This window comes from Myodes glareolus, chromosome 6, assembly GCF_982192425.1.
Source record: "Myodes glareolus chromosome 6, mMyoGla1.1, whole genome shotgun sequence".
Taxonomy (NCBI): domain Eukaryota; kingdom Metazoa; phylum Chordata; class Mammalia; order Rodentia; family Cricetidae; genus Myodes; species Myodes glareolus.
The window spans coordinates 12,502,242-12,528,665 of record NC_142031.1 but is presented as its reverse complement, the minus strand read 5'-3'; the positions used below and the strand labels follow the sequence as shown (position 1 = coordinate 12,528,665).

Genomic DNA, 26,424 nt, shown 5'->3' with positions numbered 1-26,424 from the left:
CTGCTTCCAATTTGCAAGTTGCCTCTTGGGAGAGCGGAGGGGGGAAAGCATTTGAAAAATGTACGGTGGAAGCCCTGGTGGCTTTCTACCCCCCCAATCCCACCCAGCTCACAGCCGGCTGCACAGAATACAGAATACAAGGCCTGGTACTGTGGGCCCAAGAGCAACGAGCGAGGCAAGGGCCGTGCAGGATTTACCTGGCGGCGACACTGCTGCCTATCCTAGACCAGGGCCTCTTGGCACTGAACCTCTTTAAGCCAGGGTCTTTTGGAATGCTGCCGGTGAGAGCCTGGGACTGCAGACCCCAGCAGCTAGGGTGGCTCCAACCCACTCTAGAAGCCCAGGAGATGCACCCCCTGGGACAGTCATGCTGGCACAAGCCACAGGCAGAGAAGGGTCAGGCTAGAACTGCCCTGGGTGCTGTCTGCGAGCCTGCTGGATGCCTCCACGGGAAAATGAAGCTGTCAGAGCGCGGGCTCCAGCTTGACTGCAGGGAGATCATGGAGAAGCGGCAGACTTCAATAAGGGAAAGCTTGAAGTGATGGGGGACAAACACTGGATGTGGCGGGGTGAAGCTGAAGCTGGGGTGCCAGAGAGCTTGGGGGGGGGGGGCGTTCTATGCCCAGCACTGAAACCTCAAAACCAGAAAACAGAGGCCTGGAGGCAAAACGTTTAGAGCAGGTCCTACATGCTTCAGTCTGGTGCGTCAGCTTTCCTGACTGGCTTTCTTCTGCTAACTCGAAGTCTTCCCTTCCCTCCATTGCCAGTTTCAAACCAGATATACCACGAACTGTGTGGGCCTTGGGCTGGGGACTTCTCTCCTAACACCTGCGAAATACTCCAGATCCCCAAGGGGAGCCTGAGCGGAAGGAAAGACGGATGTGTGTACCTGGGCTCACGGGACAGGCAGGGGTGAAGGTCATAAAACAAAGCAACGGAACACACACAGACGCACACGCGCATGCACAGAGCACAGCTAGCTGATGCTTTTAAGTGGCCCAGACAAAACAGATGTTTGCATTATCGCTAATTTAGGGTGTAAAAAAAAATTGGAAAAGTAACCCCAGTTATTGTCCTGTCCCTCCCAGCATTGCAAGCCAAGGAACCGCCACGTACCAAATCAGTTGTGACAAAAAAAAAAAAAAAAAAAAAAAAAAAAAAAGCAAAAGCAATGTCAGCTTTGGTCCTTCTGGAGCAAGCCTCAACCCACATCCAGGAATCCAAGTGACTCTTGGGATAAGCAGATTACTCAATTGCAGCAGCGATCAGACAATTTTCAGAAAAAGATGGGTTCGGTTATGTGACACCCCAGAGCTTCGGCAGTCCTTACACTCTGAAGAGATCTCTGAATTTTCTAATCTAGCATTTCCCCTGCACACATGCCTGTAGAGGACTACAGCTTTGGAAACAGAGGGAGCTCCAACACCCCCAGCCCAAAGCAGCGGCCAGTGTGTACAGCTGTCTCACAAAGTACCAGGGTGACAGGACATCACAGCAAAGACTCACCCAGGACCTCACTGGAGCAGTGGGCACTCTGGAGTGGGTGCAATTCGAGTCAACCTGACAAGCCACATGCAAAGAGCCATCAGGTCCAGGGGTTCTGTGTGAGTTGACCCAGGACAGCAATGACCAGAGAAAGATGGGGGAGAGAACCTGGGAAGTGTCAACCTGAGCTGGTCCTGCAGACAGGGTGGGAGAGAAGGAGTGGTAAACAGAAGGCAAAGGGACTAGGAGGAGGAGGGGCCACAGCAAGAGAGGAACTGCCTTATCAAGTGGTCAAAACAAATAAACAACAACCAAACACACCTGCTAGGCTGGGTGTGGCAGCCTTTGTAGCCAGCCCACAGAGAGGCTGTGAGTTCAAGGTCAGCCTGGTCTCCACAGCACCAGACCAGGCAGAGCAAAAAGAAAGTCTCAGCAAAAAGAAACGAAATCTGTAATAAAGACCAATAGGTCCACCCTACCACAGAATGGTGGGGACAGTGGCACACTCCACTCCACACCCCACAGGATGGCTCTCCTCAGCACCATGGCTTCCTAACGTAGGTTCTGGATGTGAGTGCCATTTAAAAAAAAACAAAGCACCAAAACCATAACGGTCAACAGAAAAAGGTTTCTGAACACACACACACACAAACCCCAAGATCAAGGATGTTGTGAACCTGAGGTGCTTCCGGCAGCACTCGCCTGTGCTGCATCCTGAGACACCACTGCAGGCTCGGTTCTGACCACACAACACGCACACTGTACCTGCCACTCATGCCCTCACCCATGCAATGCCAGTGCAGGCTGGGTGAAACTCCTTGGGCTCAGGGCCAAGACTTCTGTGTTTTTCTTGGACACACAGAACTTTCTGCTCTTAGAGAAACATTAACAGCTTAATTATGGAAAACAAAGACTTTTGATATTTTCCTCCAAGCATGCCTTCAGTGCACATTGAATTAGCAAATCCTTGGCCTGTGTTGCTAGATGCTTGCTTTAAAAAAAAAATGCTATCTGAGTTGCTGACTTCAGCTTCGTAAAACTCGTTCAAAACTTGGCTTGGAATTAGGACAGAAATCACAACAATCACCAAGATGGCCCTAAACATACTTCTGCCAATTTGTACCATGTGGCTATGAGAAGTAACATTCTCAGTATAATTGTTAAATTATGAAATAAAATATCGATCAACTCTGAAGAACTTGGAGGACACTCCGTTTCCCATAGTATCACATACTCAGCCAAGATGTAACTGCCTATAACTGCAGACAATGAAATACCCTTTACTGGTCCCTACGGGCAGGCACACACAAGTGTACACACACACACACACACACACACACAAAATAGAAAAATGATAAAATGGATCTTTAAGATGCCCAATTCAAAGATCCATTTTCAGCTTTTGTTTTGGACTTTTAAAGACAACTTGCTCCCAGGTTGAGTCAGAGACAGATAGCTCAGAGTCAGGTATGGTGGCCTGAGGCAACCACCATAGCAAAGCAAACAGCTTAAGTTTTTATGAACAGTTTGGAACAGACCATAGAAACGTGCGGGAGTCCTGACTGCACCTGAAGTGTGGACCGCCAGTGACAAGCGGCCGCTCCCCAATGTACAAATGAGCAAAATGTACAATCCAGTTCTCCAGTCCAGTTCACCAAGTCCTGTCAGCCACCCGTCTCGCGGTTGAGCGCCTCACTTCTCCAACGGTGAACTGCCTAGAACATGTGCCTGGAGAGAGAAGGGATGTTGCAGGCTAAGAACTGAAATTACCTCAGATGTCTCTGGTATCTTCAGGAGCCATTTACTTGGATCTGACCGCACAGGCTCGTGACTGTGAGGTAGGGTGTTTGGAATGTATTGACTTGGCCGAACCCAGCTGCCACCAACCTCAGAGTGAAGCACGCCAGCAGATAGCACCTCTGAGCTGCCCCCCTACCCCCCACCCCCACCGCTCTGCTGACACCCACCTACTTGATGTCCCCATGGATGGATTCGGTACTTGCTTTGATTCGTGACTTTCTTTTGTTCTGTGGCTATAAAAGTTCATGTACGTTCTCTGGATATGGAATCTCACTGAGGGCCACCCGGGCCTTGGTCACCCCACATTTGGCTCAGAATAAACTCTCCTATTCTCGTGGAAGCAAAAGCAGGGTTTTGTTATCAACATTCTAAAAAGAGGGTTCCCTTCTAGATCATTCCCACGGGGCAGACGTTTGTGCCCACACCTGAAGACCACGGCAGGAAAGGCATACTGTGGGGACAGTCCCTAGGTCTGCTCCAGTACCCAGAGTGAGCGTCTGCCTTCCACAGGGAGTCTCTAGGAGGCAGGCTTTGCCTCTGTCGTCAGTTGCCAGAGTAGCAGAGGGCCTCAGAGGAACCCTGGTAAGATATGGATGGAGGTGCCACCCTACCTGACTGCAGGAGTTTAAAGGACGGCTGCAGGGATCTGCCCCACAAAAGGCTGCCCTGGATCAGAAATGACTCCCAGCCCAGGCCAGACACTAGAAGCCCACAGGCAGCAAGGACTACTCGCGGTGTGTGGGCGTTTATAGAGCCACAGGAATCCAACCCCGGCTGCTTTATCAGAAAAGAGACTTAGAGGTCACACCTGGCAGCCAGGGTGAGGAAGCAAACACAAACCAAATCATGGCCCCAGACTGATGCCCTGTGAGGGCATAACAGAGCCCTGCCTGGTACCCTGAGCACTGGCGAGGTCCCAGCCTCCTGGTGAAACCCAGATCCTCTGTCAAGGATCTGTCACCTTTCCGCTCTAGGCAGATCCCCAGGACAAGGAGACCCAAAACCGAGCAGTCACAAATAATACACCACGGCCAAGAGGTGACAAGGGCCCAAGTCACTTCCCCCTTTAAAGAGGCAACAGCAAACAGCCAAGCAAGCGGCGCACAACCTGCAATCCTGGCACTTGGGAGGTGGCAGCGGAAAGATCAAAGCCAGCCTAGGTTACAAAGGCAAGCCCCTGTTTCAAAGAACATTTTCTGAGGTTTGGCTCAATGACAAACTGGAAAACTGAGTTTAATCCCACGGTCCCCAATGGCAGAAGGAAAGAGCAGGATGCCCAAGGCCAGTCTGCATCTGCGGAATCCACCTCACCCTAGAATTTACTTGAGTTCACTCATCTTGGGGCTCAGCATACGGAGGGCCACAGAAAGGGTCTGTCCACCTATCACCACCCAAGTTTCTGACCCCAAGGGTACTGAGAGAGTTCCCAAGAACATGAAGGAAACAGCCTTCCCGGTGGTTCTCCTCCCTGGGGCAGAGAGAACTGAGAAGGGACTGAGGAAATGCGGGCAGGCGCACAGCTAAACAAGTCTACCGCCACAGAACCTCAGCCCCAACAACAAAGGCATCCAAAGAGACATGGGGCAGGGCGGGTGGAGGCTGGAAAAACAGGCTCCACCGGTGACTTTGGGGACCAGAACTTTAAGAATGGATGAATCACAGACAAGAGCTGGCTTCCTCTGTCTCCTTAGCACCCAGCCAAGCACTGGCTCCAGAGAGTCAGGGACGGCAGGTTGAACAAAAGGCGCAAGAATGCTGGGGGCCGCCTGGGGCCCCAAGTGAGGCATCTGAGCGCCCTGTGGTCTGTCTTACCACAGTGAGCTCACAAGACCAAGAACTGATACACGTGGTCCTTCTACTAGAGTCTAAGAACACAAGCCAGGGTGCGGAGGGGAGGTGGGATCAAAAAAAGTCATGAGTTGAACTAGGCTGTGTGTCCACTGACACCAGCAGGAGAGAAAAGGACTCTGTTGATTTTAGGACACAGGGAAGTCAGAACGCATAGCACGGCCTCCAAAACCAAAAGGCAAAGCTTTTCAAAGTCTGATCTGTGGAATCAAGGCCACGGGGTTTGATCCCCAGGTGTGCATTAGCAAACAAACAAACAAACAAACAACAACAAAACAATATTGTTTTGTAATCCCAGGAACTGGGAGTTGAAGACGGGGTCAGAAGTTCAAGGCCAGCCTGAAACGAGGGCCTCTGTTTCAAAAGGGATATAACAATGAAAGTGCTCAGAGTTCTTAAACACAGATTCCTAGCTTAGCGGTGTAGTAGTGCCTACCAATGTAATGTAAGCACTGTGAATCTCTGTGAGTTCAAGGCCAGCCTAGTGTACTTGGAGAGTTCCAGGACAGCCAAGGCTACACAGTGAGATCTTGTAGAGGAGGAAGAGGAGAAAAAATTACTCAAGATCATCCTCAGTCACAAGGTGAGTTCTAGGCCAGCCTGGAAGAGCCATAGTTCAAAACCCTATACAGCAGCCAGCGCCCCAGACCACTGTGATCTATCTGAGCAACTTCAGACGCCTGGGAGGAGGTCAATGAAGAGGGAAGAGGGCTGTCTCCCAAGGGCCTCGTACGTCTTTTATTAGGACCCATCTGACCCTGAAAACCGCCACCCACGGCTTCCTGGAGTCGGCACCCTTCCAGGCTTCAGTGTCACCATCATGTGGACGGAACAGATTTATTCAGCCCTGCTCAGGTTTTCCACTCAAGAGTCTGCGTTCTGGGTTCCCAAACAGCCAGGGTGAGTGGGGATGGGTCGCTCTCCTAGAGGTGTATCAGCTCTGGGACCCAGATGCCTGAAAGAAAAGCCCACGGGCTGGGCTCCACAGTTCACACTTGGGAGGCTGGCACAGGAGAGCTTGCCTGTTCCAGATCTCTCTCTCTCTCTCTCTCTCTCTCTCTCTCTCACACACACACACACACACACACACACACACACACACACACACACCCTACAGTTCCATCACTTGAGCTGAAGGCAGGAGGTCCAACAACTCTAGGTCATCCACAGCTACGTGCCAAGTTCAAGGCCAGCCTGGGCTACGTGAGATCCTGTCTCCAAAGAAAGCACACATAAAATTAAAAACATAAAGAAAGGAAAAGGAAAGCCTATGGCTTCCAGGCCCTCAGCCTCTGCTCTGGGTCAAACTACAGGGAATGACAACCTCGCGGAAGGCAACCTGGAACAGACGTTCAGTGCCCCATAGCTTCTTTAGGTCTCAGTGCTTTCATCCGGGAGATGGGGAGAATGCCAGCTGACTCTTGGCCATGGGAATCAACAGACCATAGCCTCTGCATCAGGGCACCCCTCAAATCCCAGATGGCCCTCAGCAAATGAGTTTGTCATTAACAGGCCCTGCCCTAAGGAAAGGGCACCTTATTCCCTGCCTGAGCACACAAGGTTTTAAAGTGAGGAGCCTGGTGTCAAGGCTGTGCAGGTAGGTGTGGGAATTAAGCTCCCAGGGGACCCCCCCCCCCGAGGTTGTTTTCACTTCTTTATCAACCTCCAGGGAGAGACCTTCTGAAGCTCCCACACAATGAAAAGGCACGAAACACACTCAATGCCTGCGATAAAGTTACAGCCCAAACTAGCCGGTGCCACCCACCTTCCTAATCCAGGCACCTGCAGATCAGCCACCAGGTGCCAGGTGACGGGCGTTCACTGGTATAGTCCCCCAAGTCCAGCATGTACGCTGGGGACAGATACCACACTGCCCTTTCCGCCGCCCCCCTCCCCACGATAGCCAGGGTTCAGGGTCTCTGGGCCAGGGCTTGAGGCATCAGTCGGGTGGGTCCCACCTACCTGCAGCTCCCACCTGGCTGGGAATTTCTTCCAGATCAGGGGGGTCTGCAGCATCTGCAGGGCTGTGGATATTGGGTAAGAGCTGAGAGGAATCGCCGTGAGCAGAGTCCTCCATCTGGCCTCTTTTGAAAGCATCCAAGCAGCAGACAAGAGAAAGCCTGAAGTCGCTGCCATCACGCAGGCTGGCACAGGGGCTGCAGAGGAGGTGGCCCTTGGGAATCGGTGGTGATCCCGACGTCCCCCCTCCCTGGAAGGCGCTCATCTGACACACGCAGCATCCAACGCCTTTACCGAGAGTAAATCCATTAAAATAACTACACACACACACATGCACGCACTCGTGTGCACCTCCTAACCCCGGCTTGCCTCTCTGGAGTGTTTAAGCCCTTGGTGACTCAGCCAACACAGGGCTCCCAGGTGATTGCTTTGGCCAGCTTTAATGATGTGTTTGGCCGGGCTTATCTGCTGGGGCAAAAAACCTGTCTGCTTGAAAATCCACTTGATCTTCCATTTTTGACAACGTGCCCTAATACGATGACAGAGGCGCACCGCACCTCAAGGTAGTGGGTGCTGTTTGCCTTGATTGAAAGAAACCCAAGCCCTTCTTCCGTCAGCACTGAGCGACAAGTGGACCCAGTAACTCAAACTGAAATATTACAAAGACCGTCAAGGGGGTTCGACAACCACGCGGAGAATCCCCGATGACTCACAAGGCCAAAGCAGCAGCCAGTCCTTCTGAGTCACCTGCTTGACCAAATCCCAATATCCACAGGCCTCGTGATGCACACTGGTAGTCCCAGCAACTGGTAAGAGGCAGGGGGCTCGGAGTTTAAGGTTAAACTTGGCTACATAGTGAGTACAGGCAAGCTGGGGCTACATGAGACTAAAACACGCACACAACAAGAAACATGTAACAATGATGACATATGTGGCATTCCACACACAGCTCCATACACTTCAAGTACTTTAGACCTTGGGAATTCCCCGTTCCCTGATGGTGGCTGTAGCAACAGGCCCTACAGGTAGCAAGGACACTAATTAGACTCCTGGCGAGCTCCAACTCTCAAGTGGGTAAAAGAACTCTTCTCCACTTTATAGAAGGTACACTGAGGCTTGGGATGTTCAATAACTTACTGGCTGACACACAGCTAGGAAGGAGCAGAACCCAGGACTTCTACGGTGTGCATTTATTTCTAAAACTGGTGTTGTCATCCAGGGGGCCACCAGCCCTGGTGGAGGATAAGATTCAGTCCAAGGCACTGAACCACCACAGGGGGACACAGTGGTCACCGGGAAACCAACCTTCAAAATGGTTTACAGCCCTGATCACAGGCAGTCTGGGCCCCGTGAACTCCACCCTGCCCTGTCCCATGGGGATGGTAAATGAAGCCAGTTGGTCTTAGTGGCACGGCTGCTGGGGGCATCAGGGGGGAAACTCTTTCACCTTCTTCCTAGTGGGAGGCCTTTGCAGAGCCGGTAATGGAAAGGTCTCTCACTGAAATTGCTACCGCCACTCAGAGATGAATGAACGCTGGTACTGCTCAAACCAGGAGTGGGGAGAAGACAAACCTTTTAGTTTTTGTAAAATAGAAATTTAAAAGAAGCCGGGCGGTGGTGGCGCCTTTAATCGCAGCCCTGGAGGAAGCAGAGGCAAGGGAATCTCTGAGCTTGAGGCCAGCCTGGTCCTGGAGGGCCAGAGCAACACAGAGAAACCCTGTCTTAAAAACAAACAAAAACAAGCAAAAAAAGTTAAAAGAAAAAAAAACAACTCAAGATTAATAAAGGGTCTACCTGCTTAAGTATACAGTACAATGAGCCCAGCAGTGATGGCACACACCTTTAATCTCAGCACTTGGGAGGCTGAGGCAGACGGCTCTCTTATGGGTTTGAGGCTAGCCTGGTCTACAAACAGAATTCCAGGACAGTCAGAGCTGTTACATGGAGAAACCCTATCTCAAACAACCAACCAACCAAATCCAAAACAAACAAACCAGTAAATAATCAAGCAAAAGTTTATATTACAGAGAAGGTTAAAAAAAAAAAAAAGGTACAGCGTAAACAAGACCTAGTGGCCTGGGCTGAGTCCAGCACTCTGGGCACAGATCAGAAAGTCAAGGGGTGGTGACAGAGTGAGCTGAAGCCAGCCTAGGAAAGAGGTGACCATGTCTCAAAGACAAAGAAACAAAACATAATCTAAAAATCACAAGTTCAGAGGTAGACAGATTAAGCACCGTTGTCCACAGAAACGTGCTCTTTTCCAAACCCACTTGGAATGGCAGCCAGTGGCAATGTTCTTGAGCCTTAGGGACTCAGCACCCAAAGAGTCTCGCTTCATATGCCTTTGTCTCTAACCACTCTCTGAACACGAGGTAGCCTCGGCCCTCCAGCCAGATCCGCTCCCAGCTTCATTTTTTGCCCGGAACTTTCCGCCCCTGGATTTGTCTGTCTCGGACACACGTGCCTATGGGAAATCCCCTCCCACGGAGTCTAAGAGCCTTGGAAAATGGACTGCAGTAGCTTTTGTTTGTTACGATAGTCCTGACAGCTCTAATAGCACATGGCTCTTAGCAGGTGTTCCACATAGATGGCCGAATGAATGGACAATGACCGAGAGGCCAAATCAATTCATGTCCCCAGTTAAGAACACCTAGCGGGCACCTGGCTCACTCTGCAGGGGCTCTGGAATCAAGATTTCCCGAAGGCAAACTGGTCTATCAGGTATCTCAAGGTCAGAGGGAATTGGGGAGAGGCCGGGTGTGGCGGGACTCTACAGGCAGTCAATGCTTGTGTCCTCTGCTCTGGTCATTGGTCCATTTACCCTAGGGGTCAGAGCTATCACTGTTTCAGGGCCTTCACCCTGTGGATCTCAGGGCAGGCCTCCTGAGCAATGTCCAGGTGTCCAGACCGCCATCCTGAGGCAAAGTGTTCATTCTCAGACTGTCTCATCCAGCAAGGCCTCTAGCTCTTCAGATTCTTAAGCTGAGTGGCAGGTCCAGCTTGGGGAGAATGGCTGAGTCTAAGAAGAGTGGCCACACAGTCTGGCTGGAATGTTTATTTCCCCAACAACTTCAGCTTGTGGTGCTAAGGCAAAGAATTCCCATTTCCTTCCTCGAAGAAAACTCCCATAAACAGAAACCATTTCCGAGCTGGCTGCCAAGGGCCTCCAGATATCATTGAAGCTGTCCTTGAAGACGGGGATGGAGGGCAGCTCAGCAGTTAAGAGCACTTGCTGCTCTTGCAGGAGACCATAGTTCGGCTCCCAGCACCCAGATGAGGTGGTTCACAACCACTGGGGACTCTAGTTCCAGGCGATCCGGTCCCCCTCCTCTGGCCTCTGAGGGTGCTACCATTTATGTGCATACAGACACACATGCATACACATAAACAAAAGAATCCAAGCTTATAAATTTAAAAAAAAGACCAGGCACAAGACATTGAAGACGCAGTTAAGGTTAGCGTTTGCATAGTGTACATGAGGTCCTAGGTTCGATTCCCAATACTGGATAAAGCTGGGCATGATGGCTCATGCCTATAATTCCAGGACTCAGGCCATGGAGGCAGGAGGATCAGAAATTGAAGGTCATCCTCAGCTACATATCAAGTGTGACCGGGCCACAGAGGACCCTGCAAAGGAAAGACATGGGGAGAGGAAAGAAGGAAGGAAGAGAAGAAGGAAGGGAAACAGAGAGGAAGGGAGTGACTGCTTGGAGAAGGAAGAGCCAGCACTTTCTGGATGGCCTGCTGGTGTGACCTTGTCTCCAGCAGGGATGCCACCTGTGATTTGGGAACCGCCATCTCTTAACACCCTCTCCCCTCTAGGGACGTGCGATGAGGGAGGGCCGTGGCAAACAACCAGTCTCAGATGTAAGAGGCAGGCGTCTCCCGTGCGCAGCATGCCATTAGGACATTGTTATGAACACAGGGACGGAGCCCATCCAGACACAAAGTCAACAGCTGCACCCTCCACCCAGCCATCTTCCACACACTGACATAATAACAGTGTCCACAGCCGCAACACATTGGCCTCAGAGCCCTAAAGCATCTTTACAGATGGGGCAAAAGTCATCATGACACACACAGGTCAAAAGGGCAGGGACAAGGAAGACAGCATCAAAGCCTACAGGGAAACTGAGTCCCTGGAGCAGTGAGTGACAGGTGGGACTGCAAGTATGCCAGGTATGAAAAGGCCAGGACGAATATTTATTGTGCACCTGCAGTGACACAGGCTAGGTGCTCCCTCGCCCTTCCTTCTCTTCTTTTAAAAACATAATTTGTGCATGGAGGGGGGAGGCAGACGCGTCATGCGTGGCGATCAGAGGACAATTCCCTCCTTCCACCGCGGGGATCAGGGGGATGGAACTCAAGTGCCATTTTCCACTGAGCCATTTCGCCTGCCTTTCTTTTTTCTACTGGAGAGCAAAGCTAGATTCTCAAACACTCTGGGCAAGTGCTCCTCCATTGAGTTGTGTGTGTGTGTGTGTGTGTGTGTGTGTGTGTGCATGCGCGCGCGCACGCATATATATATATGTATATGTGTGTGTGTGTGTGTGTGTGTGTACTTTTTGTTTTAAGGCAGGATCTCACTGAGCTACCCAGGGTGGTCTTGACCTTACTGGTCGCACAGGCAGGCCCGTGAACTCAACACCCTCACATCTCAGTCTCCTGAGAACCTGGCATGATGACAGGTATGAGGCACTATGCCTAGTTGACACAGAGCATCTTTTAAACGATGACATCCCTTAGTGGGTACCGATTTCCACGGTGGGTAAACCAAGTCTCAAAGAGATGACACAACTCGCTTAGCCTGCGTGCTGTTGTACATCAGCTGGCTCCTTCCCAGAGGAAGGAATCACTTGGCAGGTACTCTGTGGGTTCCTCAGTTCAGGAGCAACTTGCCTGGGAGCAGGATCAACATGCTAGGTTTTACCATGCAACAGGCAGAACCTGAGGTGCCAAAGCCAGTCGATAGCCAGTGCCGGTAACCCTTGCATGGCAGAAGGACCTGGAGTTCAAAATCAGCATGGTCCTAAGACCCTGCCTTCGACACAATAAAAGCTGAGATACCAGCACCGAGGTTTAAGGCAGTGTGAGCTCTAAGTGGCTCAGCCTCTGGGCTGTTCTGTCAGTATCTGCAGGGAGAGATAAAGACAGCCTCACTTCCAGGTGGGTTTCAGGACACTGCACAAAAATTCCTACAGCACAGTAAGGTGCTCAACAATTAATAAAAAAAAAAAAAATCCTGTGCACTTCCGTTGTTCCTGGAAAAGTGTTCAGAAGTTCAGACTGAAGGATAGCAGGCTCTTCTCGGAAAAGCCGGCAGACTTCCACCTAAATTGTTTCCCCCTTGGAGACAGGCGGATCCAGGGTTCCTGCCCCCACCCCATGACTTAACTTGGGGGCGGGTGGAGGAAGACAGCTGAGCCAGGAATGGGCGCACCCACTGGGCGCATTTTAACACAGAACCACTGTACTCTACTTGGGGCGGATCGGCCCAGCACTCGCAATTAGACCTCGGCGCTTGTGCTTCCCACTGCTGCAATTTCTCCTGGAGTTAAAGTGTATGTGAAAGTCAGCAATCTCTCTGCTCCGCTCCAGCAAATGTGAGCGGTTAGAGCGAAGGGGAGCTCTTTTTTCCGGACTTACGGCAGCCAGATGAGTTATAGAACACAGAACAGGGGGTCACCCCAACTTTGCAATGAGCTAGGCCCTTACCCACACTTTCTTCGGGTCCTGCACCGAAATGGATCTGCAGGCGCCACTGTATTGCAGGACCCTGACAAACGTGGATTTGACCTCTCTCCATGTAGTTAGTGCTTTGGCAAGCTCGAGTCGCGGAACCAGATAGCCCTAAAACCCCAGTTCCGACGCTTAAGAACTCACAAGGGACCGTCCCAACCTTGCACAGGGCTAGCCCCTTTCCCACGCTCTGGGTCCATCCCGGAGCTGAGTCTGCAGGCGCCAAGGGATCCCAGGACTCTGACAGGCATGGCCCTGACCTCTCTCCCTGCAGTCCTCTTAAGGTTCTAGAAGGGGGGGAGGGGTGCTGCTGGAGAGCCCCGAGACCCCAGCTCCCAAGCAAGCTTAAGAACTCTTCTCGTCCAGTGTGCTAACCGGCCGCACCCACCCGGCGCTCGGGAACACAACTTTGCCACCAACGGTTGGCTCGGAGCTCCCCAGCCCCGAGCGCCCTCGCGCGCCCGGTCCCGGCCGCTCCCGGGCTCTAGGGCCTGCAGCCGCGCCGCCCTGCCCGCCCCTCAAGCACCTACCCAGCTGGCTGCCGTAGCCATCGGTTGCATCGGTGACCGCCCCAACTCGCTGCTGCTCTCGAGGCGCCGCAGCATCCGTGTATAGCTCGCAGGCTCCGGGCTCCGGGGCGCGCAGGGGCCCGGTGTCCCGGCCGCAGGACGGAGTCGGCTGGCCGTGTGCCGTGAGCTGGCGGACGCGCTCCCACGAGCCCGAGTCGGCCGCCCGCATCCCGTGTGCCCGGGACGCGAGGCCCCACGGCGGCACACGGGGCTCTGACGCCGGACACCCGGCTCACAGCCCGCGGAGCCGCCGCCGCATTGTGCCACCCACGCGCGCCGGGCCAGCGATCTCTGCCCCGCCGGACGCCCGGCAGTTAGCCGCCGCCGCACCGGAGGAATCCAGCACGATCCTCTCACGTGGGAACAACTCCAGATCCTGCGACTCCTCCTCCCGCTCCTTCCGGGCTAGTGAGGTACCCTCTGGCCACTCCCCCAACACGCCCCCTCTCGTTCCACGTTCTCTACTGGACCACGCCCCCGCCCCACTCCTCCTTGGCGCCTACTGGCCCCTTGTGCGTCTGGCCCCAGGCCACCGCCCCCCACCTCCCAACCTTCCCCGCCCCCAGCCCTTCTTAGAGAAACCTAGGAACCGAAAGGTAAATGGCTTTGTCCCAGGGATCCAGAATTACATTTCTCAAGCCTGAGTGTGCCAGAAGAATGGTTGCAGGCCCGTGCCTGGTACTACAGCGTGCTGGCCAGTGAAGTGATGTTCTCGTCTTAGGGGACAGAGGTTTACTAGACCAGTCAAACTCAGGACTAGGTGGTACTTTGGAGGGCGCGCGAGCTGCACCCTGGAGTGGCCTGGAGTGGGTGTTCCGGGGCTGGCCTTGAGCCTGTAAAGTGCTCTGCAGCTGGGAGACCCCTTTGATCTGAGATTACAATGCTCTTTAGAGGGACTAATTATTTCCCCACAGCCCTGGGAGCAGGGTTGGCTTTCCCTAGCTGTAGACTCCAGGGAGCCAAGCTACACAGCTAGGTGAGGAGCCTCCAAGCTCACCACCAATAGGTGCACACTGCTATGACCCATGACTCTCTCTGTCCCAGCCTGTGAGCTGTGAGAGTCTCTTGGCCACTCACAGATGGCTCTCCAACAAACTATGGTAACAAAATGACTTACCTCCAAGTCTGAAACCTTTTACAGTCAGTCCCTCTCTGGACCACGGGAGAGAAGCCCCGCCTCTCCTCAACCCCAGTGACTTGGCCACTAACCACCATGGCCTCCCTAGTGTCCATTCCCTTCCTCCTGGGAAACCAGCCCAGCTGGAGAGGCTTCAACGGTGCCAAGACCCTCCTCCCCATCCCTAACTCCAAGCCCTGATCACCATGAAGGGCACGGGACATGCCAAGAGTTGCTGCTGGTGTCCCCAACAGTGCAAGAAAATGGCCCATGCCTTAAATACCCAGCCCTTCAAGCAGAAAGACATGAACCCAGCACCAAGTACAGTACAGTCCCCAAGTCCAATACATTTACTAAAATGAGAAGCAGAACAGGAAAGCTTTATCTGAACCCTCGAAGGTAGAAAAATCTGGGAACACCTTTCCAAGCCCTGGATGCTAGAAAAATCTCATCCTGGAGACACTTCCAGTGTGTGTGTGTGTGTGTGTGTGTGTGCGCGCGCGCGCACGCATGTGTGTGCAGAGTGGGGTGTATAAGAGGAAGAGAAGAAAAGACACAAACGGCTAAGGAAGGTTTTATCAGGGAATTCACTGTCTTTTGACTTAACCTCCCCTTCTGTTCCTGGTTGGTTTTTATTGTAAATCAGATACAACCTAGAGTTGCCTGAGAAAAGGGAATCTCAGTTAAAAAATTGGCTGGGTCATATTGGCCCCGTGGGCATCTCTGTAGGTTGCTGTCTTAATTAATAGCTGACATTGGAAGGCTCAACCCACTACGAGTGGTCCCATCCATCCCTAGGCAGGTCTGTCTAAGAAAACTAGCTGAGCCACCAGCTAACAGTGTCCGTGGTTCTCACAGTGAATACTTGCCCTGACTTCCTTCAAGGGTGGACTGTGGCCTGAAAATATGAGCTAAAGTCAATTCTTCCCTCCCTTAAATTGCTTTTGGTCATGGCGTTTATTACGGCAACAGAAAGCAATCTAGAACACCTCGTCTATTAAATGCAAAAAGCTGGACATAGTGATTCGGTAAGCTAAGGCAGGTGTTCTAGGCCAACCTGGACAGTATAATGAGATCCAGGCTAGCCTAAGCTTCAGTATCAAGTCCTGTCTAGGACAAGAACAACAACAAGATAAAACCATTAGAATTTCACTTCCACAGAGAAACACACTTTCCCCAAAGTCACTAAAGTACAATGAGCTCCTGGTCCACTTTCTGTTTTTTCACTTTCTTTTTCTTCTTCTTCTTTTTAAAATATTTATTTACTTATTATGTATACAATATTCTGTCTGTGTGTATGTCTGCAGGTCAGAAGAGGGCACCAGACCTCATTACAGATGGTTGTGAGCCACCATGTGGTTGCTGGGATTTGAACTCAGGACCTTTGGAAGAGCAGGCCATGCTCTTAACCACTGAGCCATCTCTCCAGCCCCTTTCTTCTTCTTTTTTTAAGACAAGGTCTCATTATGTTGCCCTGACTAGCCTAGAACTCGCTGTGTGGCTGAGGGTGGCCTTGAACTTGCATTGATTCCTCCGCCTGAGTGCTGGGATTACAGGTCTGAGCCCCCACGCCTATTTTCCCACTCTGGTTAGAGACATGCCCTTAGCTTCAGCATCAGGGAGAAGACCACAGGCACTTGGGTAGGTAACACTGGCCACTTGGACTTGGCATCAGGGTAACTCTAGGATGTGGCGGGGTGGTCATTCCCTGTGGAAGAGATCATAGACTTCACGCCCAGGAGCGTGGGTCCAGTGTTTCCGGATACTCTTCTTAGTTTGAGAAGAATTTGAGAAAACTAAGAATTTTTCTTAGTTTAAAGAATTTGACAGTTCTTTAAAACTTAAGAACAAAGGGCTAGAGAGATGGCTCAGTGATTAAGACCACTGGCTGATCCTACAGAGGACCCAGGTTTGAGTCCCGCACATACATAGCTGCCCACAACCACCTGTAACTCTAGTTCCAGGGGATCTGATTCCTCCTTCTGACCCCAGTGAGCACCAGATATCCATGCAGTATACGCACATGCAAGCAAAACACTCATCAACATAAAATAAATAAATCATAAGAACAAAGCCAACAACTTTAAGAATAAGAAAGGAAAAGAGAAAGAGTAGTGAAGCAAATGTGTCTAGAAGTTTCTGTGTCGCCTGTCCCTGGGCCACCAGTGCTCTCTCCAGGACAGCCTCAAAGAAGCTGCACAAACTTCCCAGAGACATTTCAACCACCCAGGCTACTTGCAAGGTCATGGCCCTGGGGAATTTCCACTGTTCTCCTTACTCAGCAAAGTTAGGCCCTGGCTCAGTGTGTGTGTGTGTGTGTGTGTGTGTGTGTGTGTGTGTGTGTGTTGTGCATGCCCCACACTGCAGATCAGAAGTTGGGTTCAGTTCACTTCCCCTAGTTTCCTGGGGTTCCCCCAAATGCCTGGGCTTCTCCCAGTCTCCTGCTCCGGGTTTTCCTTGCAGGCAGTAGTATCCTGTTAGCCAAAGCCGAGCTATGTAGTCTACCAGAACACTATCCAGGCGCTTCCTTCAGGAAAATTTCTGGAAAACACTGGGCCCACATACCCATGCATGAAGTCTATGGTCTTTTCTACAATAGGAAGTGACCACAGTCCCTGACCTAGAAGGTCACCCAGGGCCCAGGGGACATTTCTGCTCAGATATATAGCAAGATCTGGGAGTCATATACTAACCCCATATCCTGCCTGGGGCAGCCTGGACAGGTCCCACACAAAGAAACACACCAGCGTGAGCCCCAGTGGGCATGCCAGAGCAGGGCTGACTGTTGGGGGTTCCAACTGGGAAACACAGGGCCCTGTGCTCCAAAGGGCCTTATGCTGGGATTCAGTGCTTTGATGATGTTTCCTTGAAATTCTTAAACGTTTTGATGTGTGCATGCAATTCCTGTGTGTACTTGTGTGTGCATTCATGTGTATGAAGGCCGAGGACAATCTTGGCTGCCATTCTTCAGGCTGTGCTCATTTTTTGTTTTTTGTTTTTTGTTTTTTTTTTTTTTAATGAAAAGGGATCTCTTCCTGGCCTAGAGCTCACCAAGTGAGCTATGCAGGCTGGTAGGCCACTGAGTCCCTTCCCCAGTACTGGGATTACAAGTGTGCTTTGTGCCTAGCCTTTTTTTTCCCTAACATATGAGTCCTGATGGAGGATCCAACTCAGGTTTTTATAGAAATTTTACCCAGCTCGGATTTATTAAATTAATTATTGTTTGTTATTATTATTATTATTATTATTATTATTATTCAAACTATGGGGCCTCATGTTGCTCTGAGACCCAGAAGTTCACACTCACAAAGGCAGGACTTACTGGGAACTAATGCTGGGGGAAGCTATGACTGGGGTTCCAATTTGCTCTCTCCTTGACCAGGGCCCACATGTCTGGCCTCTGCAGGGTAACAGAAGGGAAGGCACAGAGGTCAGAAAAGCAATGGGTTGATGGGTTCCCCTCAGCCACTGGGGAGACTTGTTTGAAGGTGAAGCGGGTTTAGAGCCAAGGGTGGGGAAGTCAGAGAGGTGATGAGAAACCACAGTCCGGCCTGTGGGCGGGGACTGCCCTGGCTTTAGGGTGTGAGGCCAGATGGTAGTGCCTTAACCCTGACCTCAGGATGACAGGGAGCCACCAAAGAAACCACAAGGAGCCTGGGGACACAGGGTCAGCGCAGTTCTTTGCACAGTGCCTCCTTATTCCCAGGAGGGCTCTGTTAGATGACAGGAGAGCACTACAAAGATTTGGTTTGAGAGACAAAACCCAGCAGCCAGCCCTCCATTTGGAGGCCCTATAGCGCTTGCCGATGCTTCAAGTTGTCCATGTGAGCCCATGGGAGATTCCTGGGTACTTTTTTCTTGATTATGTTTCTATTATAACATTTTAAATAGAGATTTTTTTTCATTAAAAAATGTATTAATTTAGCCTGGTGGTGGTGCATGCCTTTAATCCCAGCACTCAGGAGTCAGAGGCCAATGGATCTCTCTGAGTCTGAGGCGAGCCTGGTCTACAAAGCAAATATTAGGACAACCAGAGCTAGGGCTACATGGAGGAATCCTGTCTCCAAAATCCAAATCATAAAAGGTATTAATTTTTTTTTTGAGACAAGTTCTCTCTAGCCACAGCTGTCCTGGAACTCACTCTCTAGACCAGGCTAGCCTTGAACTCATAGAGATCTGCCTGCCTCTGCCTCCCGAGTGCTGGGATTAAAAGTGTGGGCCTCCACATCTGGCACAAAGAAAGTGTATTAAATTATACTGTGTGATGTGTGTGTGTGTGTGTGTGTGTGTGTGTGTGTGTTCATAGTCAAATCATGTGTGTGGCGGTCAGAGGGTAATTTTGTAGAGTTGGTTGTCTCCTCTCACACTTCTGTGAGTTCTAGGGGTAGAACTCAAGTCGCCAGGCTTACTAGACAAGCTCTTGGCCCGCTGTGCCAGCTTGCTAGCCACTTTTACTTATTGGCAGTGTCTCACTTAGCTCAGGCTGGCCTAAGAACTGAGGGTGGCCTTGAACTTCTGATCCTCCTGCTTCTACCTGCCAAACACTGGCAACACATGCCGGGTTTTATGTGGTACTGGTGTTGAACTGAGGACGCCAGGCAAACTCTCTAAGGAATAGGTTAAACTGTGGTCATACTAATTCCAAAGGCCTAACGCATGGTGCGATTCGTGATCCCGCCATTGGATTAGTTTTCTGACACCCTTCTTCACTCCCCTCCCAGCAAAACTTCCAGGGCATCTGGAGACTTGGGCCAGCTGCAGTGCTGGTACCCTGGCTGGTGTGTGACCACAGGTATGTGGCTTTTGGGTCTCTACATCTAAGCAACCAGAGTATTGGCTTAGAGGGTGTGTAGAGGGGTTCTAGCTGGCCCACTACTTTTCTTTGTATGTTTATTGGTTTTTAAGAAGATGGGGATCTTGTGTAGGCTAGGCTGGCCTCACGCTTGCTATCTAGCTGAGGCTAGCCCAAACATCCTCTCTTTCTGCTTCCTCCTTCTGAGTGTTGGGATTTCAAGTGTGAACTACAATGTTCAGCTTTTTTACACACTCTTTTTTTATCCTTTCTCTTGGAAGTGTGTGTGTGTGTGTGTGTGTGTGTGTGTGTGTGTGTTGCAAATACTTACAGGAAATGCACAGCCTCATCAAACAAGGATGATCAGGAATTCAGGGGTGGTACAGCAGGGCACTCTGGCTCTAAATCACTTGCAGGTTACAATAGTGTGCCCACTGTCAGCTCAAGGCTCACCTGGTAAGCACCTGCTTCCAGACTCCTCCCATAGGGACATTCAGTTCCTCCTGGAGGAATCCCGGTAGCCTCAGCTCACAGGATGGCAACTTGTGTCCCATAGAGAGCTCTGGCGAACAAAAGCCAGGGTGCCCCGACGGGAGCTCACCTTGGAAATGGGGCCCATTACCATTTTCCTATTCCGTTTATTGGGGTGCATCGCTAGGCCTCTCACGCCCTTGGGAGAGACTAAATGAGAGTGTTGAAACCACGAAGTCGGAATCGTTGGGTTCTTTGGAAGCAGCTCACCTCCAGAAGCAGAGACCCTTTCTGGAGACAAACATAGGAAGTCTCAAATCCAGCTCAGATGCCCACGATTTCAGACCAACAACGTCAGCCTTGGAGCTCCGAACTCCATGACTGTGTGATGCTTGTTGTAATGGTTGGTGGGGCTGAGCAGAGGCTTCTGGGAAATGAGCTGCGCTTGTCGGTTCTTGAGCTGTGTCTGGCACAGTGAAACCTCAGCTCCTGGAGGGAAGGACGTGTTTTAGGAGCAGCTGAGTGCCAAGCCGTCGCTCCCCAGACACACTGCCAGTCCTCTGGCAGTCACTTTCTCCTGGGAATTCTATTGGGAATCTGAAGCCCTTTGGCAAGCCCTGGGCTGTCTCTGCAGCTGAGACCACAGGTGGGGACAGTGCTGATCCCCTCCTTGGCCACCCCAGCAGGACTCTGGGGCCCAGGTGCAGCGGGAAGGATTAGATGGGATTTTCTCCCAGACCTGCTCAGACCTGGTTCTCAGTGGGTGGAGGATTTGACCCAAACTCCCCTTTGCCATCTGCCCTGCGAGACTGGAGACTTTTGTGAGCCTGTCATGGGCTCACTGTGCCCTTTGACGGTCTTGCTCTTTCTAAGGGCTCCAAAAGGTCTGTCTAGAGGCAGAAGGCTGAGCCCCAGCCCTGGGTAGCACAGAACATTAAAGTATATCCCTCCCAGGACACAGCTTGGCTGCATATTGGGCTGCTCCAGCTGTCTTGTGAGATAGGGTCTCACTGCATTCTTTTTTAAAAATATTGTTTTTATTACTGTGTGTGTGTGTGTGTGTGTGTGTGTGTGTGTGCGTGTGTGCGTTGTTTGTATGGGTATATGTATGGGCTTGTGGAAGTCAGAGGTCAAGTCGGGCTTGGTGATAGGCAACATCACACGTTGAGCCTCTCTGATTTCTCTGAGACCCCCTCAAATGCTGCAACCAGAGACCAGCGTAACCGCATCCTGCTCCAAGCTGGATTCTTGGACAAGGGTCTCCTGTCCACACTGGCTTTGAACTCACAATGCTGCCAAAGATGACCTTGAAATTTTAATCTTCCTGCTTCTATTCCCTTAGTGCTGGGATTTCAGGCATGAACCATTAAACCCAACTCCCTCAAGATAGTCTTTTGTTTTTTAATTGTAGTGGTTGCCTTTTAGTTTTATTTTTATATTATATTTTAAATACTTTTATATTTTGTATTCCTGACAGTCCTGGGCCTCCCTAAGTAGGCCAGGCTGGCCTTGAATTCACAGAATCTGGTGGGCTCAGCCTCTTAAATTCTGGGATTAGAGTTGTGTGTGGACCTGTCCTAGGACACTCAGATTTGTTTGTTTGTTTGTTTGAAGGGTGTCTGCAGTAGCCCAGGCTGACCTTGAACTCCTGATCCTCCTGACCCCACCTCTTAAATGCTGAGATTTCAAGTACATGCCACGCCCAGCTCCAAGATGGCTTCCTCCTGCAATGAGAGGCTAAACCCCTCCTCATCAGGGCTTCCCATTATTCTTCTCCTTTAAGCCCCATTAGATCAGGGTCAGGAGGTTCCCAACAGAAGTTTGAAAATGGCAGCTTCTCAGAACAAAACCAGTACAAGCCAAAGTCTGTTATTGTAACACCGGCAAATATTTTCATAGCGCTCAGAATGGGCTAGGCCTACTTTATATACTTTTCATCCGACAGCCTCCCTCCCAGAGGTGGGGATACTGTCGTCAGCTCATTTTGCCAATGAGGAAACAAAAACAGAGAGTCAAGTCACTTACCCAAAGCCACACAGCCACTACCTTATGGACTTGAGATTCAGGCCCATGCAGTTTGGCTGCACACTTGCCATGACGCTACCTTGGCAATAGATGTGATTGGTTAAGTATTTCCATCACCATGCTCACTCAGGGACCATGCTCACTCAGGGACCATGCTCACTCAGCTCTGAAATCCACCCTGTCCCCATGTTCTGGATGAGAAAACCAAGGATAAGGGGCATAAAGGGATTTACAGAAGATGGCACTGGTGAAAGGATGGGATTTAGGGTTGCTGAGGGGAACTGCTTTTCACCCAAGAGCCTGTATTTCCCTCCTCAGGGCTAGGGTCAAGCTCAAGGTCTCACAAATGCTAAAATAACCTCTACTAATTGGGCACACTTGTAAACAGGACTCAGCCGTGAGTCCGCCACTCTTGACTCATGGCTGCCCCTAGTGGACACAACGGGAACTGCATCCTTTCTCTTGCAAGCTCTGAATCCTGGGGGCTTGTTCCCGGGGAAGAGTTCCACCAGGTTCACCAACCGCAAGGCACACAAAGGGCCACACCTCAGCAAGCGTCCAAAGAAAGATAATAGTTACTGGACCTGAGGAAGGTGTAGTAGGTGATGTGTTTGCTGCCTAAGGACCCAAGTTCCGATCTCTTAGTGGCCCCAGGACTGAGAGGCACAGATAGGAAGTTCCCCGGGGCTTGCTGGCGAGACAGTCTTGCAGAATCAGTGAGCTCAAGGTTCTGCGAGAGAGCGCGCCTCAAAAACTATGAGACCTACTAAGGAAGACACCCTGGCCTCCAAAAGTATGAACACACAAGGGGACATGTACCATGCACCTCCACACATGTGTACACACAGAAACACATACACAAACATACATTGCATGCACACATAAAGATATGAGCTGCTGCTATTCAGAGTGTCCCCACTTCAGTGTCAGGTCCTACTGGGTACGTATTATGTAACCGTTATTTCATCGGCGTGCAAACGTGATCATTATAGCTATGGGCGGTCAATAATACTAGACGAAGCACTTTACACATATCTGCCCTGTTTAGTCCCCAGCCCAGATACATAAGTATCACAGCCCTCCTTTTATTAAAGAGGAATAATGCGTTGCAGAGAGATTAAGCAAGTTCCCCTCGGCATGCATCTAGAATAAAGCAGTGACAGTATTCAAACTCACGTGGCTCTGTCTACGCAGCCTGTTCCACAAACCATTCTCTCACTCATCATAAGCATTCCAGTGCAGGCAATAGGCTTAGAGGCATGAGGAGATGTGCCCAGGCTCACAGAGCTACTAAAATGGGACCAGGACTTCAGCCAAGGGCATCATCTTCAGTCACTTGACTGACCCAACAATCAGGGCCACCCCAGGGACCCTAGGCTGTGGAGGGGAGCCATCGTGTGACTATTCCCCCAGGATACGCAGCCTAGAAAGTCAAAATGCTCACTGCTCTGTGGATTCAGCCCATGAGCTCAGGGACCTTTCCCAGGTTAGAAGTGAGCATGAAGTTCCAATAGCGGCCACTGGAGGCAGAAGAGAGCCAACCCTAGCCTGAGCACTGGAAAGGGTTTCCTGGCTCCCTGGCTCCTCTAGGGACTCTTGCACCTGCTACAGAGGTATGCAGCTTCCTAGCTCCGATGTGGGAGGTGGTCCCGCAGAGAGCACCCTCACTTGAGAGCTGCCCTTCACTCCTGCATTTAATCTGCTGCTTTTAGGCCTTCCGGTCGTCTGTGTGGGGTGGGGCGGGGGTAGCACCTCAGTGGAGCCCACATGGTAGGACATAACCTAAAAGTTAGGAGAGGAAAGAGAAGAAGAGGAAGCGGGGAGTCCCACAACATTCTTCAAGGGAACACCCTCATGATGGGAAGGCCTCCAGCAGAGCCCGCCTTTTAAAGGTTCCATCACTTTCAAGAAGCACCAGGCTGGAAACCAAGCACCCAGCACAAGGGTAGACCAGACCATAACAAGGCAGTGAAGCCGCAAGGCCCCAGCACCCCTGGTGGTTTCTGCTGTGTTCTCAGCGCTCCTGAGCGCCCCTCCACTGGCTCTACTCTGATTTCTGGCCTGTCTCTCAATGTGGGATCCTTAGCTCACCTCTCTGTCAATGTCACTTCTGTCCTGTGACCCGCAGAAACATGGAAAACAACATACACTGAGGTGGTGAGGCAAGGGGGAAGAGGAGCCCCCGTGCTTAGGAAGCAGAGGGTCAGAAGTTCAAGGTCATTTTGGGCTGCACAGAGGACTTAGGGCAGTGGTCCTCAACCTTCCTAACGCTGTGACCCTTTAATACCATTCCTTATGCTGTGGTGACTCCCCCCACCATAAAATTATTTCATTGGCACCTCATAACTGTAATTTTGCTACTGTTATGAATTGTAATGTAAATATCCGATATGCAACCCCAGAAGGGTGTGATACAGGCTGAGAACCTCTGCTTTTGTGGGTGAGTAAGAGGCAGGGAGACCTCAGTGTTGAGTGTCTGTTCACCTTCCTGGGACGGTTTCTTCACATGCACCTGGTTAGAGTCCCTGTCTATCCGGCAGGAAGGAATGCTGCTTGAGGAAGAAAGAGGACCACCGGTGGGATGGTCCGTGTCACCATAGAGAGCCAGCCACATGGACAGTCAGCTTCAGAGCCTGGAATCACCTTTCACCCTTTCAGTCACCTCGGCATTGTCTGGAGTCCATGTCTGTCCTTAACCAGACCCCAGGGCATAGCAGGCTCTTAGTCCAACCGGATGCTGGTGTGAGAAATAACCACAGGCTGGAAATGTAGTTCAAGTGCGTGAGTGCTTGCCTAGCATGGACCAAGTTCTGGGCTCCACTCCTAGGACCCTATAAAAACGGACACAGTGATGTATACCTGAGGTCCTAGCACTTGAGAGCTGGAGGCAGAACAATCAGAAGTTCAAGGTCATCCTTGGCTACTTAGAGAGTTTGAGACTGGCCTTGGTTACATGATCCTGCCTCAAAAATAAAATAAAATAAAAGGAAAGAAAATAAAAAGAAGGAGAAAGAAACAGCCGTGGGTATAGAGAGGAGTTTGATCATAGCTGCTGGGACACGGGCGCCTGAATGCTGGGCCTCAGCTGAGCCTCCCACAGCATAGGAAATAAGATGGTCCCTAAGAAGACCTGGCCAGTCAAGAACTGTGACTTCTTTCCAGGTGAGTGACCCCGGGGATGTTAGCCTGCCTGCACCTTCAAAGCCAAAATGTCCCTCTCTCCTAGAGACATTCAGCTTCCCAGTGGCTCTGAGCAAGTTGCAACAGCAGAAGAGGGGCCTGTATCTTCTGTGGGAAAATCTCCCAGCTCCCTGCAAACAGTAATTAGGCACCCCCAACCCCGAGGAACGGTTTAGCTGTTCAGAGACAAAGCCGGATGGGTAAGAAGAAATCGGAGGCGCAGAGAGGCCCACCTACTTGGGGGGTGGGCACAGAGCAAATCCAGGCCCCATGGGGGTTGCTCCTAGCTTCCCTGAGTCAGGAGTTCTCCAAACGTGGCCTTGGGACCCGAGGCACTCACCCGAGCCCACACTGCTGCGGCCAAGAATGAGAAACACCAGCAGTCTGCACCTGGGCCCCCTGAATGAGGGATGAGGGAGATGGGGTCTTTTTTTCCCTGGAGGAAGGCCTTGCTGTGCTGTGCCCCTCCCAGTGGGTAGACTGAGGCTGAAAGCCAGACAAGGTCACATTTCCAGAGGCTGTGGGCTCCTGGTTACATAATGTCCCTTCTTCCAGACTGACAGCTTCCTGTATTCAGAGTCCAAGCTGGGAGCCTTCCTCATCGGGAGGCCACCTGCCTGGGCTCTGGGGAGGCCTGTCTGCACACGCCTGCGCCTGCTTTCTCTGTAATTAGGGGCTGTGCATGCCTGCCACCCACCCACGGGTACTCGGGCACATCAGCCACGGCCGCTCCCGCTTCTCCAATCATGAAGGCAGAGCACAACCCGCCCCCATCACCTCGGCAACACGAAGATGACACTTTCAAATTTGAGGCTTTGGTGACAGCAGAGGCCCCAGAAAGGGCAGGAAGGAGCCAGGCTTCACATCCATGGACCCCCAAAAGGGTCAGCCTGAAAGCTGGCTGGTCATCCTGCTCTCTGGACAGGGGAAAAGGGGCTATAGGTTTTCAGGACTGGAGGCTGACCCGGCCTCTGGTCCCAGTGGGACTAATTAGAATGTGTTCTAAATTCTTTTCCTCTGAATTGTCCTCCAACTGTCTTTGGAATGGGTTTCGGGAGGCAGACTTGCTGAGCAGATACGTAGGAAGCGCTGACGACTCCCCCTAAAGTTTCCCAGTCAAACAAACAAGTAAGGGTGTGTTTGGTGTAGCGCGAGGAAGCCGCATTCTTTAGGTTTAGAAATGTGACCTTTAGAAATAGATGGTTTCTACCATACTGGGTCCAGTGGGGCCGATTCAGGGATTCTGCGAGGCAGGATGGGTCAGATCCCAGGTTCTGTCAGTGGAAGGTAGGGGCCAGACTTAATGGAACTCCCTGCTCCCAGAGACTAATACAAGCACTTACTATTTTATTTTTATTATTACTAAATTGTTTTTCTGAGGTAGAGTCTCAAGTAGCCCAGACTGGGGTAACCTCTCTGTATAGCTGAGAAGAACGGCG

At 51.3% G+C, this 26,424-nt stretch overlaps 1 protein-coding gene across 3 annotated transcripts in view; it reads right to left on the bottom strand.

Annotated features, from left to right (window-relative positions):
* Window positions 1-26,424, bottom strand: part of Kazn (kazrin, periplakin interacting protein) — a 986,632-nt gene that overhangs the window by 116,668 nt on the left and 843,540 nt on the right. Inside the window, exon 1 of one of the 3 annotated variants that reach the window (XM_048426636.3) lies at window positions 13,362-13,788. The exons of 1 other annotated variant lie outside the window; for it this stretch is intronic. In XM_048426636.3, coding sequence (XP_048282593.3) covers window positions 13,362-13,569 — 208 coding nt within the window. In that variant the 5' untranslated portion in view covers window positions 13,570-13,788. Of the gene's footprint in view, window positions 1-13,361; window positions 13,789-26,424 lie in introns of those variants that run through there. One more of the 3 variants, XM_085690316.2, reaches the window with a different exon arrangement.